The 19624-nt window shown below is 40.6% G+C and overlaps 2 protein-coding genes across 3 annotated transcripts in view; both read left to right on the top strand.

The window, feature by feature from the left end:
* The first annotated feature begins 193 nt into the window (after positions 1-193).
* Positions 194-5057, top strand: LOC137635245 (uncharacterized). Its single transcript, XM_068367698.1, has 4 exons — positions 194-1047; positions 1858-2047; positions 2628-2797; positions 4859-5057. Exons 1-4 carry the CDS (start codon positions 920-922, stop codon positions 5028-5030), a joined length of 660 nt encoding a protein of 219 aa, XP_068223799.1. The 5' UTR covers positions 194-919; the 3' UTR covers positions 5031-5057.
* A 584-nt stretch (positions 5058-5641) lies between these two features.
* The window catches only part of LOC137635244 (uncharacterized), a 49237-nt gene continuing 35254 nt past the window's right edge, over positions 5642-19624 (top strand). The window contains exon 1 of one of the 2 annotated variants that reach the window (XM_068367697.1): positions 5642-5764. The gene's annotated coding sequence lies outside the window, so the exon portion shown is untranslated. Of the gene's footprint in view, positions 5765-19517 lie in introns of those variants that run through there. The other variant, XM_068367696.1, reaches the window with a different exon arrangement.

Here is a 19624-nt window from a genome sequence, read left to right as displayed (position 1 = left end):
GCGTGAATTGGACATTTTGTTTGACCGTGACCTTTGATCTTTGACCTTGACCTTGCAAAAATTTAATCGTTTCCTGCTTTTTACATAACAGTTAATCCCTGCAAGTTTCATTGCTCTACGATTTAAATTGTGGTCAGGAAGCTGTTCATAAAGAAACATACACACGAACACACAAACTGGGGTTGAAACATAACCTCCTCCTAACTTCGTTGTCGGAGATGATTAACCAAATGAACATCTATATGTTTAGTAATTCAGTTTTGCAACAACAAGAACATAACACGTGATTTATTACTCGTCTAATATAGAACAGATGTTCTTTAGATCTTTCCGTTACTCGCAAGTCGCAAGTCTCGCATAGTGACCCCGGTAACCGACTAAATCATGCTCAGCCAACAGTACTGCTTCTCAGTTCAGCAGACAATAGTGTTTCTCAGTTCTCGAGCTCGCCAGTGACCCAGTGATTAGTGTAGTCACGTTTTCATAAGATAATGTCTGCTTAGGTTTACGTGTTAGTTAAATATCAGCCTAGAATTCATTTAAATCCTGCTGTTAAGGTAGAGCGTGAATTGCTTGACCTAGGAATTTTATAACTAGAGAATGACTTGAGCAGTTCACATCAAATCGTGGACTAGTGTTGAGTAATGTGAATGTTTTATGTTTTAACTTGAAAAGAACTATTTTATGCGTCTATTTATAGTATAAATACTGTTTCTGGACCCATTAAGACTTCGAAAATACAAGATATTTAGATATGCATACGACTAGTGTGGAACTATGTTGTGTTAACGGAAAAATTATAATTATTTGAAATATAGTGACATATTGAAAAGAGACACAACTAGAAATAAAGTGACCATTGAAGAAAGCAGTCTGGAGCCGTATAGTCTATGTAATTTGTTCTAAGGACACATCAGTAATGGAAGGACTAGACTACCTCCCGGAGGACATGGCGTTCTCTTTCTCCGACGTGACAAAGGTCCTCTTCGACAAGATGCATAATGTTCTGCAGGAGACGAAGGCAGTGGAGGATCAGGTCGAAGGAAGGTGGGTGACTCAATTTCATTCAATTTTGGGAATTTAAGTCGAAATTATGGTGGATCAAATTAGCGATTTTTGTCTTTATTATTATGTGGAATTAGGCCTATTTGTAGTTGGTTTCACAAGGAACAAAGAGGTAAATAACAACAGTAATGATAAACAGTTTGTAATTTATATATATATATATATATATATATATATATATATATATATATATATATATATATATATATATATATATATATATATATATATATATATATATATATATGGCCAGTCAAAGGACCTAATAACACTAGCGGTAGTATCTTAAGGGATGGCTGGTGCCTTAGCCAACCTACTACCCCTAAGGACAGAGGAGAATGTGTAAAGAATAGGCCAAACTACTCGGTGTTTTGTAGGGAAAGGAAAAAAATAACCCTAACGAGAGAGGGGTCCAGTGTAGTACTATTGGTACTATCTGGCCGGCCAAAGGACCCAATAACTCTAGCGGTAGTATCTTAACGGGTAGCTGGTATCGGTTTATGTGTAGGCAAAGGAAACAATTAACAGTAACCAGAGAGCGATCCAATGTAATACTATCTGACCAGTCAAAGGACTCAATAACACTATAGTCCATTTCTTTTAGCGATGCATATTTGCACCGACTCGCGGCGGTGCCCTTTTAGCTCGGAAAGGTTTCCTGATCGCTGATTGGTTAGAATTATCTCGCCCAACCAATCAGCGATCAGGAAACTTTTCCGAGCTAAGAGGGCACCGCTGCGAGTCGGTGCAAATCTGCCCTACTACCGAAGTTACCAACCGCCTTTATTTCAGGTTCATCATCCCCCTCTTCTTCGGATCGGGAGGCTGCAACGACGCCTTCTCAGGCTTTGGGTTCTTGGCCTTCCTACTAGCCCTTTTGGACCTCATCCTTGAGCTGAGCAACGACATGGCTGGTCGGAGGTTGAGGAGAGCTTCGGTCGACAGCTCCTCTGAGAGTATCTTTTTGACCAACGAATTAAAGGTACACTCGGACACGCTATCAGATCTTATTTCTCTTCTGTTTTTTAAGCTTTTATATTGTATATAAAATATCTATTTCAATGTTACTGTTCTTAGAATATTACTTTAATTGCTCATTACTTCTGTATTCTGTTTATTTCCTTATTTTCTTTCCTCGTTTGGGTTATTTTCCCTTGTTGGAGCTCTTGGGCTCATAGTATCTTGCTTTTCCAATTATGGTTGTAAGATTACTGGTAATAATAATAATGATAATAATAATAATAATAATAGGCTGGTTAATCTCCTTTTAATAATAATAATAATAATAATAATAATAATAATAATAATAATAATAATAATAAGCTGGTTAATCTCCGCCTTTTCATAATAATAATAATAATAATAACAATAATAATAATGATAATAATATTAGGCTAGTTAATCTCCTCCATTAAATAATAAAAATGATAATAATAACAACAACAATAATAATAATAATAATAATAATAATAATAATAATAATAATAATAATAATAATAACAACAACAACCATTCATCTTCCTTTTCGGAGAATGTATATAAAAGCACACTGTCTCTTCCAGGCAAATCCGGTAATGGAGAAGGCGTCAGTAGCTTGCTATAGCATGCATCGAGGATTTCTCAACGCCCTGGCGGCTGTTGATGGAGAGTGTGCTAAGCGATTCCTTTGCGAAGGGGCGCACGAAGCTGCTTCCCAGGGGCAGCTGGGCAAGATGATTGCAGCCGTTGCCAGGTAAAGTTTTCTCTAGTTTTGGGTAGCGTCGTAGCCTCTGTATCATGGTCTTCCACTGTCTTGGGTTACGAGTTCTCTTGCTTGAGGGTACACTTGGGCATACTGTTCTATCTAGTTTCTCTTCCTCTTGGGTAGCGTCGTAGCCTCTGTACCATGGTCTTCCACTGTCTTGGGTTACGAGTTCTCTTGCTTGAGGGTACACTCGTGCACACTGTTCTATCTAGTTTCTAGGGTAGCGCCGTAGCCTCTGTACCATGGTCTTCCACTGTCTTGGGTTACGAGTTCTCTTGCTTGAGGGTACACTCGGGCATACTGTTCTATCTAGTTTCTCTTCCTCTTGTTTTGTTAAATTTTTATAGTTTGCATTGGAAATATTTATTTCAATGTTTTTACTGTTCTTAAAATATTTTATTTTTCCTTGTTTCCTTTCCTCACTGGGCTGTTTTTCCTGTTGGGGGCCCCGGGCTTATAGCATCCTGTTTTTCCAACTAGGGTTGTAGCTTAGCATTTAATAATATTTATATCTTACGCCTATTGACGCTAAGGGCCTCTGTTAGATTTCGCCAGTCGTCTCTATCTTGAGCTTTTAATTCAATACTTCGCCATTCATCATCTCTTACTTCACGCTTCATAGTCCTCAGCCATGTAGGCCTGGGTCTTCCAATTCTTCTAGTGCCTTTGGGAGCCCAGTTGAAAGTTTGGTAAACTAATCTCTTGGGGAATGCGAAGAGCATGGCTAAACCATCTCCATCTACCCCGTACCATGATCTCATCCACATATGGCACTCGAGTAATCGCTCTTATAGTTTCATTTCTAATCTTGTCCTGCCATTAACTCCCAACATTCTTCTGAGGGCTTTGTTCTCAAATCTACAATATATATATATATATATATATATATATATATATATATATATATATATATATATATATATATAAATATATATATATGTATATATATATATGAATATATGCGTGCGTGTATATATATATATATATATATATATATATATATATATATATATATATAAATATATATGTATATATATATATATATATATGAATATATGCGTGCGTGTATATATATATATATATATATATATATATATATATATATATATATATATATATATATATGTATATATATATATATATATGTGTGTGTGTGTGTGTGTGTGTGTGTGTGCTTTTATGAATAGTATAACAACATAATTTCAAAAATATATTTCTTTCCTTATAATCTTTTGCAGGTTTTATTTTTCATATTCACATAATGCAAAGATAATGTATATATTTCAACATTTCTCTAAATTGTAATCTGTTTAAATTGGATTGAGGAAAAAATCAAATAATATTTTACGACCTTTTCTGGTCCTGTCACAAATAGGCCTATCCTGTGCACTACAGGGCCTACAGGATCTATTTTTCGTATACATTCTTAAGAATTTAGAGTATCACTCAACGTATTCCGTGTTAATTGTGAATTCCTCATTTATTTATTTCCTTATTTCCTTTCCTCACTGGGCTAATCTTTCCTGTTGGAGCCCTTGGGCTTATAGCATTTTGCTTTTCCAACCAGGGTTGTAGCTTGGCTAATAATAATAGTAATAATAATAATAATAATAATAATAATAATAATAATAATAAACACTTAGAAAACAAGAGTCTTCAGCTTTTTAAAAGCCTTAGTTTATTACTATTATTATTATTATTATTATTATTATTATTATTATTATTATTATTATTATTATTATTACTTGCTAAGCTACAACTCTAGTTGGAAAAGCAGGATAACCCCAAGGGCTCCAACAGGAAAAATAGCCCAGTGAGGAAAGGAAACAAGGAAAAATAAAATATTTTCGAAACAGTAACAGCATTGACATAAATATTTCCTATATAAACTATAATACTAATCTTTTAAATGTTATAGTATTGTCTTTGTATCAGCTGGCTTAAGGCTGTTTATATAATATATTTCAATAAGCGAACATGTGTTACTAGCAGGTCTTTGTCTTAAACAAAATAAACAAATTGTAAATATGTTTCCATTTTTCATTACAGTGAGAATGCAGCTTCTTGGTTAATTCACGAGAACAGAACGAAATACGAAGATGTGGGCGAAGGTGCTTCTGCAGGTGTGAATGGACTTCCATGTTCCACGAGTTTCTCCCAATGTTTTAATTTACCTGTAACTTACAGATATCCCAAAGTCTATGGGCGACACGATTATTAACTTTGTATTATAGCACATAAGGGCGTCATTGTAATAATTACTTAATTGAAACGTGCTGTTTTTTTTTTTTTTTTTTATTTCCATCCCTTTTTTTTCATTTACTGACTCTTGTCGCAATTCATTTGTTAGTTTGTTTACAATCAGTGTTGCCAGCTTTGGGGATTTATCCCTAGATTTGGGGATTTTGGTTGTCTGATGGGGATATTCTGAACAAATTTCTATGAAGAAACAAAGACGAGTAAACCTTTGTATTGTTGCAGTAAGTTTGCTTGCGCTTATATGAAGTATAATGATTAATTTATGTATTAGTATAACCTACATGATCAAGACAGACGAGAATATATTTGTGGAAATTGGGATTTTTAGGTTGTTTTGGGTATTTGTTATGAGTTTTGGGGATTTTTATACTAACCCATCTGGTAACACTGCAATCATCTTGTTACTTCTTGAGTCCTTGACTATTCTTGCTGTGCTTCGCCTTGTCCCGAAATCCACACAAGTTTGTAGTTTTTTACACATTACTCGGACTTCTGCATAAATTTCACAATCCTATTGGTGTCCTCGTGTGGTAATCTGGAAAATAAAATTTAACCATGGCAAGATATAAAAGTTACTCTCATTCTTATGGGTGCAATGGCAGAAATTGGCTAGGCTACGCACCCGAAGAAACTGGGTTAAATTGTGTGAGAAAATCTCAAGAACTGAATCTACAACACATGAGAATTGAAGTAAAGGTAAGTAATAAGGAAGATCTAAGTTTATGTAGTTGGTTGGGACAGGGGTAAATGTCTAGGAGAAGGCCGCACCCGTTTTTCAAGTATTAACGACGAAAAACGGCAAAAAACAACCAGATTATTGTTGCACAGTGCATAGAAACATGAGGAAATGAATAAAAAAGAAACTAAGACTTAACTCTTACACACAAAATGTAAGCATAAACCTACTAATACAATTATGGGGGACCCCAGTGGGAAGCGGGGTTTTTGGGTGGGGGGAGGATGAGAAAAGTGATTTTCCGGGGCACTACCGAACCTAATACAACCAACTAACCTACCCTGGGGGGCCTGTACCCCTACCTAGGCCTACCGGGGGGGGGGGGGGGGGGGGGGGCTTCGCCCCCCCTGCGACCCCCCCTTAAGGCCACAGTGATTTTCAGGGCACCACCGAACCTAATACACCCACCTAACCTAGCCTAATAGCCCTGTACCCCTACCGGGGGGGGGGGGGGGGGCGAAGGCCCCCCCTGCAACCCCCCCTTAAGGACACTACCTAACACATCCATCAAACCAAATCCAAAGTGATGGTACTGCTGTATACATCGTTATACTATCACCATTATAATATACTCCGTAAATTAATGAAGCTTACCTTAACCTGTTGGTTGATAAAGATGTGCTGCTGCTTTGAGGAAAACGTGAAGCCGTTGCGAAGGTTCCCTGACATGCAGGACAATTCTTATTTTGTAAAATTAAATCGTCTCTCTGGCACAAATCCACTAGTTTTCCAATATAACCTCGAATAAGTAAGAACACTTTCATTGTAACTTAGGAAACAGTCAGGACAAGAAGATGGAATTTCAACTTCTTGTGCAATATCAGATGACGTGATTGCTACGGCCTCAATGTCTAGGAACGAAATAAAGTGGCTGGGTAAGAAAATGTATTGTCGCACTGTGATGGGTAAGAAAATGGATTGTCGCACTGTGATTGGCCAAACGTGAAGACGTCATTGGGAAAGAAAATGTATTGTCGCACTGTGATTGGCCAAACGTGAAGACGTCATAGTGGACTAGTTTGTCTGCGGATTATAGTGGTTACAGGGCTCATTTGAGCAAAAATAAGACACAGTCAACAATAACAACAGACTTAGAAAAATCTGAGAGGAAGACAAGAGTAGCGTGAGTTTGATCGTCGATATTTCGACTATTATTGATTTTCACTAAATTATCTCACTGGTATACCATTATATACTTACATTCCTACACATTCTAGTAAAAATAAATTGAATATCAGTGATATCTTCATGCGGCCCTCTCCTAGACATTAACCGGGACGGGCGTAAAAATATTTACGATTTACAAAATAAAATTTGGTGTTCCCTTGCCGCGATTGAAGCTGTTTGGAAGGCTAAACACGGGTTTGAGATTTGGTCTTTACTGTAAGTGCTGCTTTCCTGGTCCTATACAGCAGGGATAATCTGATAAACAGCCACTCGTAAAACATTTTTACCACAAATTACACAAACTAAAGGGTTATAGTTAGGAAAGTGGGGAGAGGTGGAAGGGTTGAATCTGTTTGTGTATGTCTGTGTGTATAGCTACAATATCTAGATTTTTCAATATTAAACTTACCCGATAATCATGTAGCTGTCAACTCCGTTGCCCGACAGAATTCTATGGAGAGATACGCCAGCTATCACAATACTAGAAGGGGGTGTACTTACCAGCGCCACCTGTGGCCAGGTACTCAAGTACTTCTTGTTGACACCTCCTCAATTATTCCTCTGTCGTGCTTCCGGCAAGACGTTCTGGGATACGCTTATGTTCTTGGAGTATTTTCACGACTTTGGTGAAGTATTTCTCTTTGATTTCGGCTGTCGCTTTACTGGAAACTTCTATATTAGCTTAGTTAGCTTTTGGAATTAATTTGATTAATTATGGTGACGAAGAGAGTATGAACTCTCTTTCACCTTTAAATGGCCGACCCTTCCCTTAGACGGAAGTGTTGGTGTCTAAGAGAGTATAGACTCTCTTTCTTAATTTTGCTTAACAAAAGTTATAGATTTTTTTTTTATCTCCGCCTCTTATAGGCCTCTTCGATTAACTTCCTTTTATTATAAACTTATTAAAATTAATTTTTATATTTGTTTATATTCGACCTTCCTAATAGTAGGCGGTCTTTTCTTGGTACCGAAGTTAATTAACATTGAGCCCGTCATTTTGGTTTTACCTGTTAACATATTATGCTATTTTAATGTCTTTGAAAGAATTTCTTTGATAGTCTCGTACTGTTTTCAAAGTTGAACTAACGTTTTGTTTTGTCTCTGCAGTTGTTGACGTTCAGAACGTTCAACTTGCGCTCTATCGTTACGATAGAGAAAGAATTTTCACGGTTTCACGTTGCAGTAAGAGTAACCGTGTCTAGCGTTTTGTTCATTCTTTCTTAACTTAATGGTTTTAATCCTAATAAAGGAACTTTTCATTTTGGGAAATATTTCAGTTTTTTCCTTTAACAATAATATGTTTTAACGATATATTTGATTGGGCTCTTCTCTCAGGTTCTAAGTCAAGAGAGAGAGAGAGAGAGAGAGATAGAGACGGAGGGAGAAAGAGGAGGATAAACGTTTCATTCAAGCGAGTAACGTTGTTATCGTTTTTGCTCTTCTCCCTAGTCTCTTTAGGGGAAGAAGGTAAACGTTTCTAGAGTGATCTAGTGTTTAGTCTCTTTCCAGCCACTGAATTATTTATCTTTCATTAGATTTTTCTGTTACATTGTAATTCTGTTTTCGCAATTACTAACTTTTGAGAAAGGATAGAATTGCGTGTTTCAGGTACAAACCACTTAAAGTTTCGAGTTCAGTGAAATAAGTGCAAACAGAAAATCAAAGTGATAAGTGATTAGCGCAAAGTGTGTCAGTGTTGTGCGTGAGGGTACTTCTGTGCGCGCCAGTCGTCCTCCCAGTCCGGGACCTCTTGCAAGCTCCCAAGCCCAGGGGAGAAGCAATGTCGAAGGGCAGAAGGGTTCAGCAGGCCTTGATCGGCGCACAGAAGTATCCTCGGTGGTTGTGGGCGTGTCTTACCGAGACCGTCACTCCCACCCGCAGACGATTGAGCCCTTATTTTGCTCGTCTGCAGAAGAAATTTAGGGGAGAAAACGCTGGTCTCAGGTCTCAAGACCTCTTAAACGTAAAGTCCAGACCTATGCCAGACGTACGAAGTTAGAGTTCAACAACCCGGATGCAGTCATTGGGTTAGCTCTGACTCTCCTCAGTCATCAGTTGAATGCACTCCGCCTAAGAGGAGTAAGGTTCTGCCACAACAGAGCTCGACTGTTAAGGCTTTACCTCAGCCTACTGTAGTTTCTGCCGACCCCAAGTGGACTCTACTACAGTCCATGCAAGCACAGCTTTCGGACTTGATGCGTGAGTGTCGGGCTGAGAGTGTTGCGCCTCCGCCTCCGCCTACACTCCCTCCGCCTGCGCTCGCTCCGCCTGCGCTCGCTCCGCCTGATCGCAGTACCACCTGCCAGGCGTACGATGTTGAGCCACGTTCTGAGTTTGCTGTTCCCAGTGGTGTTCAGCCTCCGCCTTCCTTAAGGCAACCTTTACAATGGGATCAGGAGGATTATACCTCTCTTCCTCCGCCTCCACTTGCTGCTCCACCAGTGATGCAACACTCGGTTGAGGTACAACAACCTCTCCCGTCCATGAGTCAGTCTCCTCAGCTCTCGCTGCAGCGAGCTCAACCCTCCTCAAGGCAAGCACCTCAACACCTTAGCCTTGCGCCTCAGGAGCCTCAACTTGCGAGATTTTTACTGCGTTCTGCGCAGCCACTACCTTTTCGCTCTCAGCTCACACCGCAGGAACCTCAACTCGTTCCTCAGGAACTTGCTACTGCGCATCCGCCAACCACTCAGCAAGCGCAACCCTTGAGTTCAGCCACTCATGCCAGGAGTCAGCCTCCTCCACCCATGCGCCTACCTTCTGCTACTTCCTTTGATCAGCCTTTGCAGACTGAGCCTCAGGTGTTCCCTCAACAGAGTCTTGAAGAGGAAACCACAACTATTGTTGTTCCAGCTCGTTCTGACTCTGCTGTTCAGCATACCTTACCTCCATTTTCAAACCTTATGATAATGGAGGTTATTTGTATTACTTATAAAAATATATTTGTATTCCTGGCAATATATTTTTAACAATATCGCAAAATATGGCAAAAATATGAATCATGAGTTATGAATGTAAGGTATATATTATGTTGATATTAAAACCCCATGCAAGCATGCATAAAGCACTCTAGCACTGGTCATGGAATTTCTGAGAAATGTTAAACGCCATGCACACGCTCTGCTTACCTTACATGCTCTGCTTACAGCATGCTCTGCATACTACATGCTCTGCATACAGCATGCTCTGCATTCAGCATGCTCTGCATACAACATGCTCTACATACAGCATGCTCTGCATACAGCATGCTCTGCATACAACATGCTCTGCATACAGCATGCTCTGCATTCAGCATGCTCTGCATACAACATGCTCTGCATACAGCATGCTCTGCATTCAGCATGCTCTGCATACAACATGCTCTACATACAGCATGCTCTGCATACAGCATACTCTGCATACAACATGCTCTGCATACCTTACCGCATGCTTCTCAGTCACACATCTTTGGTTGTTGCCAACTCACTAGACTGTCAAGCAGTTTCATAACGTTGCCTTCTAGTCTGCTGCTTTTGCACCAGTGAACCCTCACTGAGAGAACTTAGCTTTTCTAGGATATGGTCCCTGTAGATGAGAAAGTTCTTTTCTCCCTCCTTCTGGTATTCCCTTGAGGACTCTGTCATTTGGAGGGAGCCTTTAGCTGCATAGCCTCCTATGGACTTTTATTTAAGCATAACATGCTTCCAGGGAAGGTAATGGTTCCACTTCAGTCGCTAATCCCGTCTGTTACCACACCTGCTCCCATAGACCTTGAGCTGTGTTGCAAGACATGCAGTCCAAGCTTAGTCCTTGTTAGAGGATTTTTTTGTTTACGGAGTCAATGTGTCACGGGGAAGACGTTCAACAACCAACAGAAGTGACTTGTTGTGACGCAGTGCGGCAACCTCAGCAACCCGATAAGGAGTTTGTCTGTACGACCCAGACAGTCTAGACAGATTCGGGTTGTCACTGTACTTCCTCGCTTGCCCATGATTGACAGTTCACAGACTGTGCAGCAGTACCATGATCTTGTGTCCGGCTCCGTCAGACGACTGGCTTTTAAGAGCTCCCACAAGTCGTCGCTGTCTGGAGATTTCAAAATGGACTATGGATCTGACCAAGGAACTGGGCCTCCTGGTCAATTTTGAGGAGTCTCAGCTCGTCCCATCCCAGACCATTGTCTCCTTGGGTATGGATCTTCAGAGTCGAGCTTTTCGGACTTTTTCGTCGGCCCCAAGGATCTTCCAAGCCCTAGAATGCATCCAGAGCATGCTGAGAAGGAACCGATGCTCAGTCAGGTAGTGGATGAGTCTAACAGGGACACTTTCATCGCTGGCCCTGTTCATCGTGTTAGGGAGACTCCACCTCCCCCCCCTTCAGTATCATCTAGCTGCTCACTGGATAAAGGACATGACGCTAGAGACGGTCTCAGTTCCTGTTTCCGAAGAGAGGAGGTCTTCTCTCGCGTGGTGTAAGAACAGCTTTCTTCTCAAGGAAGTCTACCTTTGGCTGTTCAGAAACACGACCGCCGTCTCCTCTCGGACGCATCAGACACGGGCTGGGGTGCGACTTTGGACGGACAAGAATGCTCGGGAACATGGAATCAGGAGCAAAGGACACTTCACATCAATTGCAAGGAGTTGTTGGCGGTTATTCTGGCCTTGATAAACTTCAAGTCCCTCCAGCTTAACAAAGTGGTGGAGGTGGACTCTGACAACACCACAGCCCTGGCTTACATCTTCAAGCAGGGAGGGACTCTTTCGTGGAAGTTGTTCTAGATCGCAAGGGACCTACTCATCTGGTCTAAAGATCGAAAGCTAACTGGTAACGAGGTTCATTCAGGGCGGTATGAATGTCATGGCAGATCACCTCAGACGGAAGGGTCAGGTCATCCCCACAGAGTGGACCCTTCTCAAGAATGTTTGCAGCAGACTTTGGGCCCTGTGGGGTCAGCCAACCATAGATCTGTTCACTACCTCGATAACCTAGAGACTCCTGTTGTATTGTTCTCCGATTCCAGACCCAGCAGCAGTTCACGTGGATGCTTTTCTGCTGGATTGGTTCCATCTCGACCTGTATGCATTCCCGCCGTTCAAGATTGTCAACAGGGTACTTCAGAAGTTCTCCTCTCACAAAGGGACACGGCTGACGTTGGTTGGCTCCGCTCTGGCCCGCGAGAGAATGGTTCTTAGAGGTACTGCAATGGCTGGTCGACATTCCCAGGACTCTTCCTCTAGGAGTGAACCTTCTAAGTCTACCTCACGTAAAGAAGGTACACCCAATCCTCCACGCTCTTCGTCTGACTGCCTTCAGACTTTCGAAAGACTCTCAAGAGCTAGGGGCTTTTCGAAGGAGGCAGCCAGAGCGATTGCCAAAGCAAGGAGAACATCCACTCTCAGAATCTATCAGTCTATAGGGGAAGTCTTCCGTAGCTGGTACAAGACCAATGCAGTTTCCTCAACCAGTACCACTGTAACCCAGATTGCTGACTTCCTGTTATATCTAAGGAAAGTAAGATCCCTTTCAGCTCCTACGATCAAGGGTTACAGAAGTATGTTGGCAGCGGTTTTCCGCCACAGAGGCTTGGATCTTTCCACCAACAAAGATCTACAGGACCTCCCTAGGTCTTTTGAGACTTCAAAGGAACGTCGGTTGTCCACTCCAGGCTGGAATCTAGACGTGGTCCTAAGGTTCCTTATGTCATCAAGATTTGAACCTCTCCAATCAGCCTCTTTTTAGGACCTCACATTAAAAACTCTTTTCCTCGTGTGCTTGACAACAGCTAAAAGAGTAAGTGAGATCCACGCCTTCAGCAGGATCATTGTTTTCACATCTGAAACGGCTACATGTTCCTTGCAGCTCGGTTTTTGCTAAACGAGCTTCCTTCACGTCCTTGGCCTAAGTCGTTCGAGATCCCAAGCCTGTCCAACTTGGTGGGGAATGATCTGAAGAGAGTACTTTGCCCAGTTAGAGCTCTTAGGTACTATCTAAAAAGGTCTTAACCTTTACAAGGACAATCAGAAGCCTTATAGTGTGCTATCAAGAAACCTTCTTTTCCAAGTTCTAAGAACTCAGTTTCTTACTATTCAGGCTTCTGATTAGAGAAACACATTCTCATCTGAAGGAAGAAGACCTTGCTTTGCTGAAGGTAAGGACACATGAAGTGGGAGCTGTGGCTACTTCAGTGGCCTTCAAACAGAGCCATTCTCTGCAGAGTGTTATGGATGCAACCTATTGGAGAAGCAAGTCAGTGTTCGCATCATTCTATCTCAAAGATGTCCAGTCTCTTTACGAGTACTGCTACACCCTGGGACCATTCGTAGCAACGAATGCAGTAGTAGGCGAGGGCTCAGCCACTACATTCCCATAATCCCATAACCTTTTAACCTTTCTCTTGAATACTTTTTATGGGTTGTACGGTCGGCTAAGAAGCCTTCCACATCCTTGTTGATTTGGCGGGTGGTCAATTCTTTCTTGAGAAGCGCCGAGGTTAAAGGTTGTGATGAGGTCCTTTAGTATGGGTTGCAGCCCTGTATACTTTAGCACCTTTGAGTTGATTCAGCCTCCCAAGAGGAACGCTGCGCTCAGTAAGGAAGACGATCTTATTAAAGGCAGAGTAACGGTTCAAGTCGACTTCCTTACCAAGTACTTATTATTTCATTGTTATTGTGGATAACTGATTATATGAAATACGGGATACTTAGCTATCCTTTAATCTTTAATCTTGTACACTGGTTTTCACCCACCCCCCTGGGTGTGAATCAGCTACATGATTATCGGGTAAGTTTAATATTGAAAAATGTTATTTTTATTAGTAAAATAAATTTTTGAATATACTTACCCGATAATCATGATTTAATCGACCCTCCCTTCCTCCCCATAGAGAACCAGTGGACCGAGGAATAATTGAGGAGGTGTCAACAAGAAGTACTATAGTACCTGGCCACAGGTGGCGCTGGTAAGTACACCCCCTTCTAGTATTGTGATAGCTGGCGTATCCCTCCATAGAATTCTGTCGGGCAACGGAGTTGACAGCTACATGATTATCGGGTAAGTATATTCAAAAATTTATTTTACTAATAAAAATAACATTTTTTATGAGTAGGTGAAATAAAGCCTTAGAAAATTAAAAGATATTCAGATTTTATAAAATGAAAAAGTTTCGCGTTTTTAGGTATAAGTGCTTAAGTAACCAATATTTTTTTTTTTTTTTTGGAAATTACTGTAGGAGTATTTTAAAGTGTTTTGAACAATATTGATGGTTATGGTAATCCTCAGAAACCCCTATTTTCCATGTCCTAAAGATGCTAAAAACAAGAAATTACAATGGGTTTCTTTAGGTTTCCCTCCTAACCTGACCTATGATGCAATGTCCTTACCTACTGATGGCCTGCCACTCTCTCCATAAAAGACATGGTAAAATTGCATAACAAACCAAATATCCATTTGTAGAAAATAAGAGGTGTTCCTTGTGTATTTTCAATCGCTTTGAATTATTTTGATGACAGTAACTGTTGGAAGCCATTCTTATTTCAATTATGAAGATGCTATCTAATTGATATTGTTCTCTTATGCACCATTACTAGTTTTTATCAGCATGCTTATCTAGTATTGGAAAAACTTTACCTGTGTGCCAGCCAATGTTGGTAAACATTGAAACCTATTCCATCCTAACCCAATGTAGGACACTGTGTCCATAAAGATGTGTGCCAGCCAATGTTGGTAAACATTGAAACCTATTCCATCCTAACCCAATGTAGGACACTGTGTCCATAAAGACAATGTGACTTACCAGACTTTAGGAATATTACAGTAAACTGGCTATATCTAGAATATTAGGCATTGGCTATACAAATATTTTTCATATGAAAGTTCTTATTTGCCAAGTCCTACTTAGCTTGGATAAGATACTCAGAACTGAACTACCCCTTTCCCTGATTCTTAGTTAAAATTTGTGATAGTAATGTTTGCAGTTGTATCTGTGAAGATTTCGTCATCCTTCGCACAAGTATGAGGTACAGCAGCTCAATTCCTACTACTGGTGCTTGGTCTCATGGGATGCTAAGTTCTAACATAAGTAATGTGGCAACATTTATGCTATCAATTTTCACCCTCGTCCCTCTCCTATCTCGGGACACTCCCAAGACGCTTTGTTGATACTGCGTCGGTCATCGAAAGAGGCCTATTAAATATCTGCAAAGGTGGAGAGGAAGCCTCTGTTCATTTTTCTCACTCAGCCAAGCCACTTAAGCCTTCTCCGCATAGGCACGAGTAGGTAAATAATGATTCTCTTCATACTCACCTTTTCCACTAGACCATTCTCCGAGTGTATGAGCTTCACAAGCACGATCACCACTTGCGCAAACACTACCCTTACATATGTGATCATCATCCAGCAAGTCCTCACGCAAAGGTTCCTCGCACTCGGCTCATACCAGGACTTCCCTCTCCCAGTCTTCATGCGCTCGGCCTTCTTACGCTCCGACACTGAATGATGGTGCATATCGTGAACGATCACCTGATCGCCCAGTGCTCGAACTTTTAGCGCGGACACCTCGCGTCAGGTCCTATCCCCGGAATGCCATTCACATTTGGACATCAAGTGACAGTACTCTTCACTCTTCTTCTTGAAACTTGTTATTTTATCGAACTTCACAGAGGAGTCAGACATTCGATCACCTCTTCCTTCCCATCACCGACAGAAGTCACATCACCTCCCTTTGCGCCTTGATTCATAAAACCACTGCACGCTGGGTCCGAGTCATGAGGATTTTGCTTGGGGCAGGACTGATCCATCTCCAGTGATGCTGTTCATAGGGATCTGGTCTCCCAACAGGACTTTGTGTAGGCATGACAGGGTCCAGGATCAGGTGACACCTAGGCTCCTATCTCAATGCTTGTTAGAGCACAGAGAGACTTGGTCGTGTCAGCTTGACTCCCGCTAGAGCCCACCCTCAACCGAGGATAGGCACTCATTGAACATGCTCTCAAGCTGTTGTGTGCCATGCTCTCCCTTCTACTCCTGAGATTCCAGTACACTTAGTGTCTCTTCTGTCTCTGGAGAGAACTTAGGGCAGCCTATCATTGAAATAGACATCAGTCTTTGGTTCCTTTCTTCAGTGTGGAGCACCGAATTAGGACATGTTCATTCTGGTGCACGGGTACTCTAATGGGAAGGAGGAACGAAATTTGTCTTATGTTGAGTTCCCCTCTATTAACGAGGTGGAGACTAGGGAAGTTGTTGACCCCTTTGTACCCTACTCAGGTCCTCTGCCAACAGAGATGGAGAAATATGTTTGTCAAGGTTCTTGTCCTCATCAGGGAGCTCAACGACCTTGCGGAAACTTCCACGGAGCCAGTTGAGGCGAGATGACTTCCATTGATCTTCCTTTTGGTGCCCCTCAAGGGTTGCACCCTGCCGTTGGACTGTCGTGACTCGCTTGGACTACCGTGACTTGCTCTTGCTTGAGATGTGCTACAGAGAGTGGATTCTCAGATAGCCGGTCTTAAGAATTCCCTCCTCTTCCTCCGCTCAACGATATTTTTCCTCCCGCACTCTGACAGTATAGGTTTTACATGCTGGTAGAAGCAACACCATCATCTCTTCTGATCGATTTAGCATCTGTAGCACTGACAACGGGGACCATTGCGAAGAGACTTGAGTACGAGGGCACCTCGTTCTCGCCTCTGAGTCTGCTACCATGGAAGTTGCTTTCATGGCAACCCTCCAATTGACTAGGTGGATTGACCACTGGTTGGTTGAGGTCATCCATTTCAGTATGTCTCTGCATTTGTCTAAATAGTGGGCAAACTTGGTCCTCAATAGAAGGGATGACGTGATCTCCAATTTCACCTGCCAGGTAAGACAGTAAGTGGCAATTTCCCTAATGAATTCGTTGATATTAGAGCAATAGCAATCTACTCACTAAAGGACATTTATGCGATTGTTAAGAAGTGCAGGAAGGAGTCATGACTCCCTGATCTGCTGAGCATTATTTTCCTTCCTTGCATTATTATATTAGGTTCATGACATTCAATAGGATTTTTTTCTAGAAAATCAAACTATTTTTATTTACGTTTGCATAAGATTTGTAGGTAAAAAAAAGAGCAAATAAGAAAAGTTGTGTTTAAGTTTTTTCAGCTCTCGTTTCGCTTCAACTTTAATTTTTTCATATTTTTTTAAGATACGGATATTTTTTTCAAGGTAATACTCATCATCTACCTTTAATCTGTGTGTGACCAAAGAACCAGGTAGATGTTACTCACACTAAGTGAGATATAAAGCAAAAATGAACATCATGTACCGCGGACAAATGCAATGTTTTGCTTCGACGTCGGTCAGCGGGAGGGAAGAATGCCTGAACCAACAACCAATCGGTAACGAGTTTTCAAACAGTGGTTCGTCTCCATTCGCCAGCTAGGATGAAACGGACTTTAGTCCACTGCAGAACAAAGGCCTCAGACATGTTCTTCCACTCACATCTGTTTATGGTCTGTCTATGCCAGTTTATACCCGCAAGTTTTCTTAGTTCGTCGATCCATCGTCGTCTCTTCCCTCCCCTGCTTCTTTTGCAGTCTTTAGGGACCCCTTTTCTTATTAATTTATTTACTATTACTTGCTAAGCTACAACCTTAGTTGGGAAAGCAGTATGCTATAAGCCAAGGGCTCCAACAGGGAATATTGCCTAGTGAGGAAAGGAAATAAATAATCTACAAGGAAAGTAATTAACAATTAAAATCACATGTTTTAAGCTATTTATAAACTATAAAAACTCCTCAAGCAAGGAACTCTACCCCAAGGTAGTGGAAAACCATGGTACAGAGGCTATGGCACTACCCAAGACTACTTACTTACTTGTTTACTTGTTTTGGGTTTAAATCCAACCCTCCACTGAAGTCGAGTGAACTACTTCTCGGGCGGGTCCATATTAATCATCTAGCGAAACATTTTCATTATAACTTATACAATTCTTTGATTGTAGCATCTTCCAAATCATATGATCTTGTAAAAAGTAATGTCTTTAGTTTCTTCTTAAATTCAATTGCTTCCTTTAGGTCCTTCATTTCAGTTGGCAGTTTATTATAGTGTCTAGGCGCACAGTAGCTAAAAGCCCTTTCACCAAATTTACTTTTTGTTCTTGGTTCAGATAGCCTATGTTTGTCACTCATGTGTCTTGTGTTAACATTTGTTCCTAGTTCTAGTTTATTCAGGCATTCTTTTAGATATTTTGGTTCATTTTGGTTCAGTATCTTAAACGTAAGTAAGAGTAGCTTGTATTCAATTCTCGCTTTTACCGGTAGCCAGTGTAACTTAATTAGTGCAGGGGTAATTCTTTCCCTATTGTGTAGTCCTTTTATTAATCTGGCGGCTCTGTTTTGTACTCTCTGAATTTTCTTCAGCTGATAATTTGGTAAGCCATAGAACAGTGAGTTGCAGTAATCAATTCTTGAAAATATGTGATGATAAATGAGTATGGCAATAGATTTTTCATCTAAGTATTTACTAATAAATGCTATGTTTCTAATATGATAGTTACAATTTCTTACCATGTTATTTATATGTTCGTTAGAGAACAATGGTTGTAAGGCTCCAAGTTTCCAATGCATAAGTTGATACTGGTAGGATCATCTGATAAATACACACACATATGTGTGTGTGTTTGTGTGTACTGGTATAAATATTTAGTCTAGCAGGGCATATCATATACATTGTTTTATTTTGGTATAAGAATTACAATTACTTTACTGTATCTCTTGTGATGTTTGACAATGCCCCTATATCAAGTTCTGTTTCCTGTGTATGTAAATGTCCACCAGTATCTTTTCTTGAAATTCCATCAAATATAGTCTTTCGGGATTACCATTCTATGTGTCATAGGAAAAACCAAGACTTAATCCTAGCTCTAATGTCATCAAGGCATCGAGTACCGAGTACTTGAATCTTTGAGGCGTTTTTGATCAGAAATGAAAATGATAGTCAACTATTAAGGCTGACGTTAAAGAGTATTTAGGATATACAGAAATACTTTAATGTATCCTAGTTGTAACATCAACAACAACTCCACCAGTCATATTTGCACCGACTCGCAACGGTGCCCTTTTAGCTCGGAAAAGTTTCCTGGTCGCTGATTGGTTAGAATTATCTTGTCCAACCAATCAGCGATCAGGAAACTTTTCCGAGCTAAAAGGGCACCGCTGTGAGTCGGTGCAAATATGACTCGCTAAAAGAAATGGACTATAGTTGTATAATAGGAATAATTAAATTCCACTGGGTGGTATTTTCGTCTTTGTTCAAATGCTATTGATATAAGCTTTTCTGGGAAACCAGTTGCGCTATCAATCTTGAAACAAACTTAATAGTCTTTTTACTAAATACCAAAAAAATTGTATAATAACGATATCTAAATAATGTGAATCTACGCTATTTACAAAAGTATTATTCTTTATGATTACAGGATTTATACCAGTAGCTTTTTGAGAGCCATTACAGGAAACTCCTCCGAGATAATAAACGACTTTGACGCTCAACATATCCTTTTGAGGACACCGTCCGATACGAGTTGAATCGTTAGTTACTTGTTCTGTGCATAGTGTATTCGACGTTAGTCCCAAAATCCAGACACGGCTTCTAGTGGAACTTCCGACTTATCTATAACTCTATCAGGATAACTATC

The sequence above is a fragment of the Palaemon carinicauda genome, unplaced genomic scaffold (assembly GCF_036898095.1).
Source record: "Palaemon carinicauda isolate YSFRI2023 unplaced genomic scaffold, ASM3689809v2 scaffold106, whole genome shotgun sequence".
Lineage (NCBI taxonomy): Eukaryota > Metazoa > Arthropoda > Malacostraca > Decapoda > Palaemonidae > Palaemon > Palaemon carinicauda.
Note: the sequence above shows the minus strand (reverse complement) of the source record. Positions and strands in the feature narration are given on the sequence as shown.

Excerpts from the sequence above, each read along its gene's own strand:
- LOC137635245 (XM_068367698.1), top strand. The coding sequence starts at position 920 with ATGGAAGGACTAGACTACCTCCCGGAGGACATGGCGTTCTCTTTCTCC. Across the intron at positions 1,048-1,857 it reads GAGGATCAGGTCGAAGGAAG|GTTCATCATCCCCCTCTTCT; the intron begins GTGGGTGACTCA and ends CCTTTATTTCAG. Across the intron at positions 2,798-4,858 it reads ATGATTGCAGCCGTTGCCAG|TGAGAATGCAGCTTCTTGGT; the intron begins GTAAAGTTTTCT and ends TTTTCATTACAG.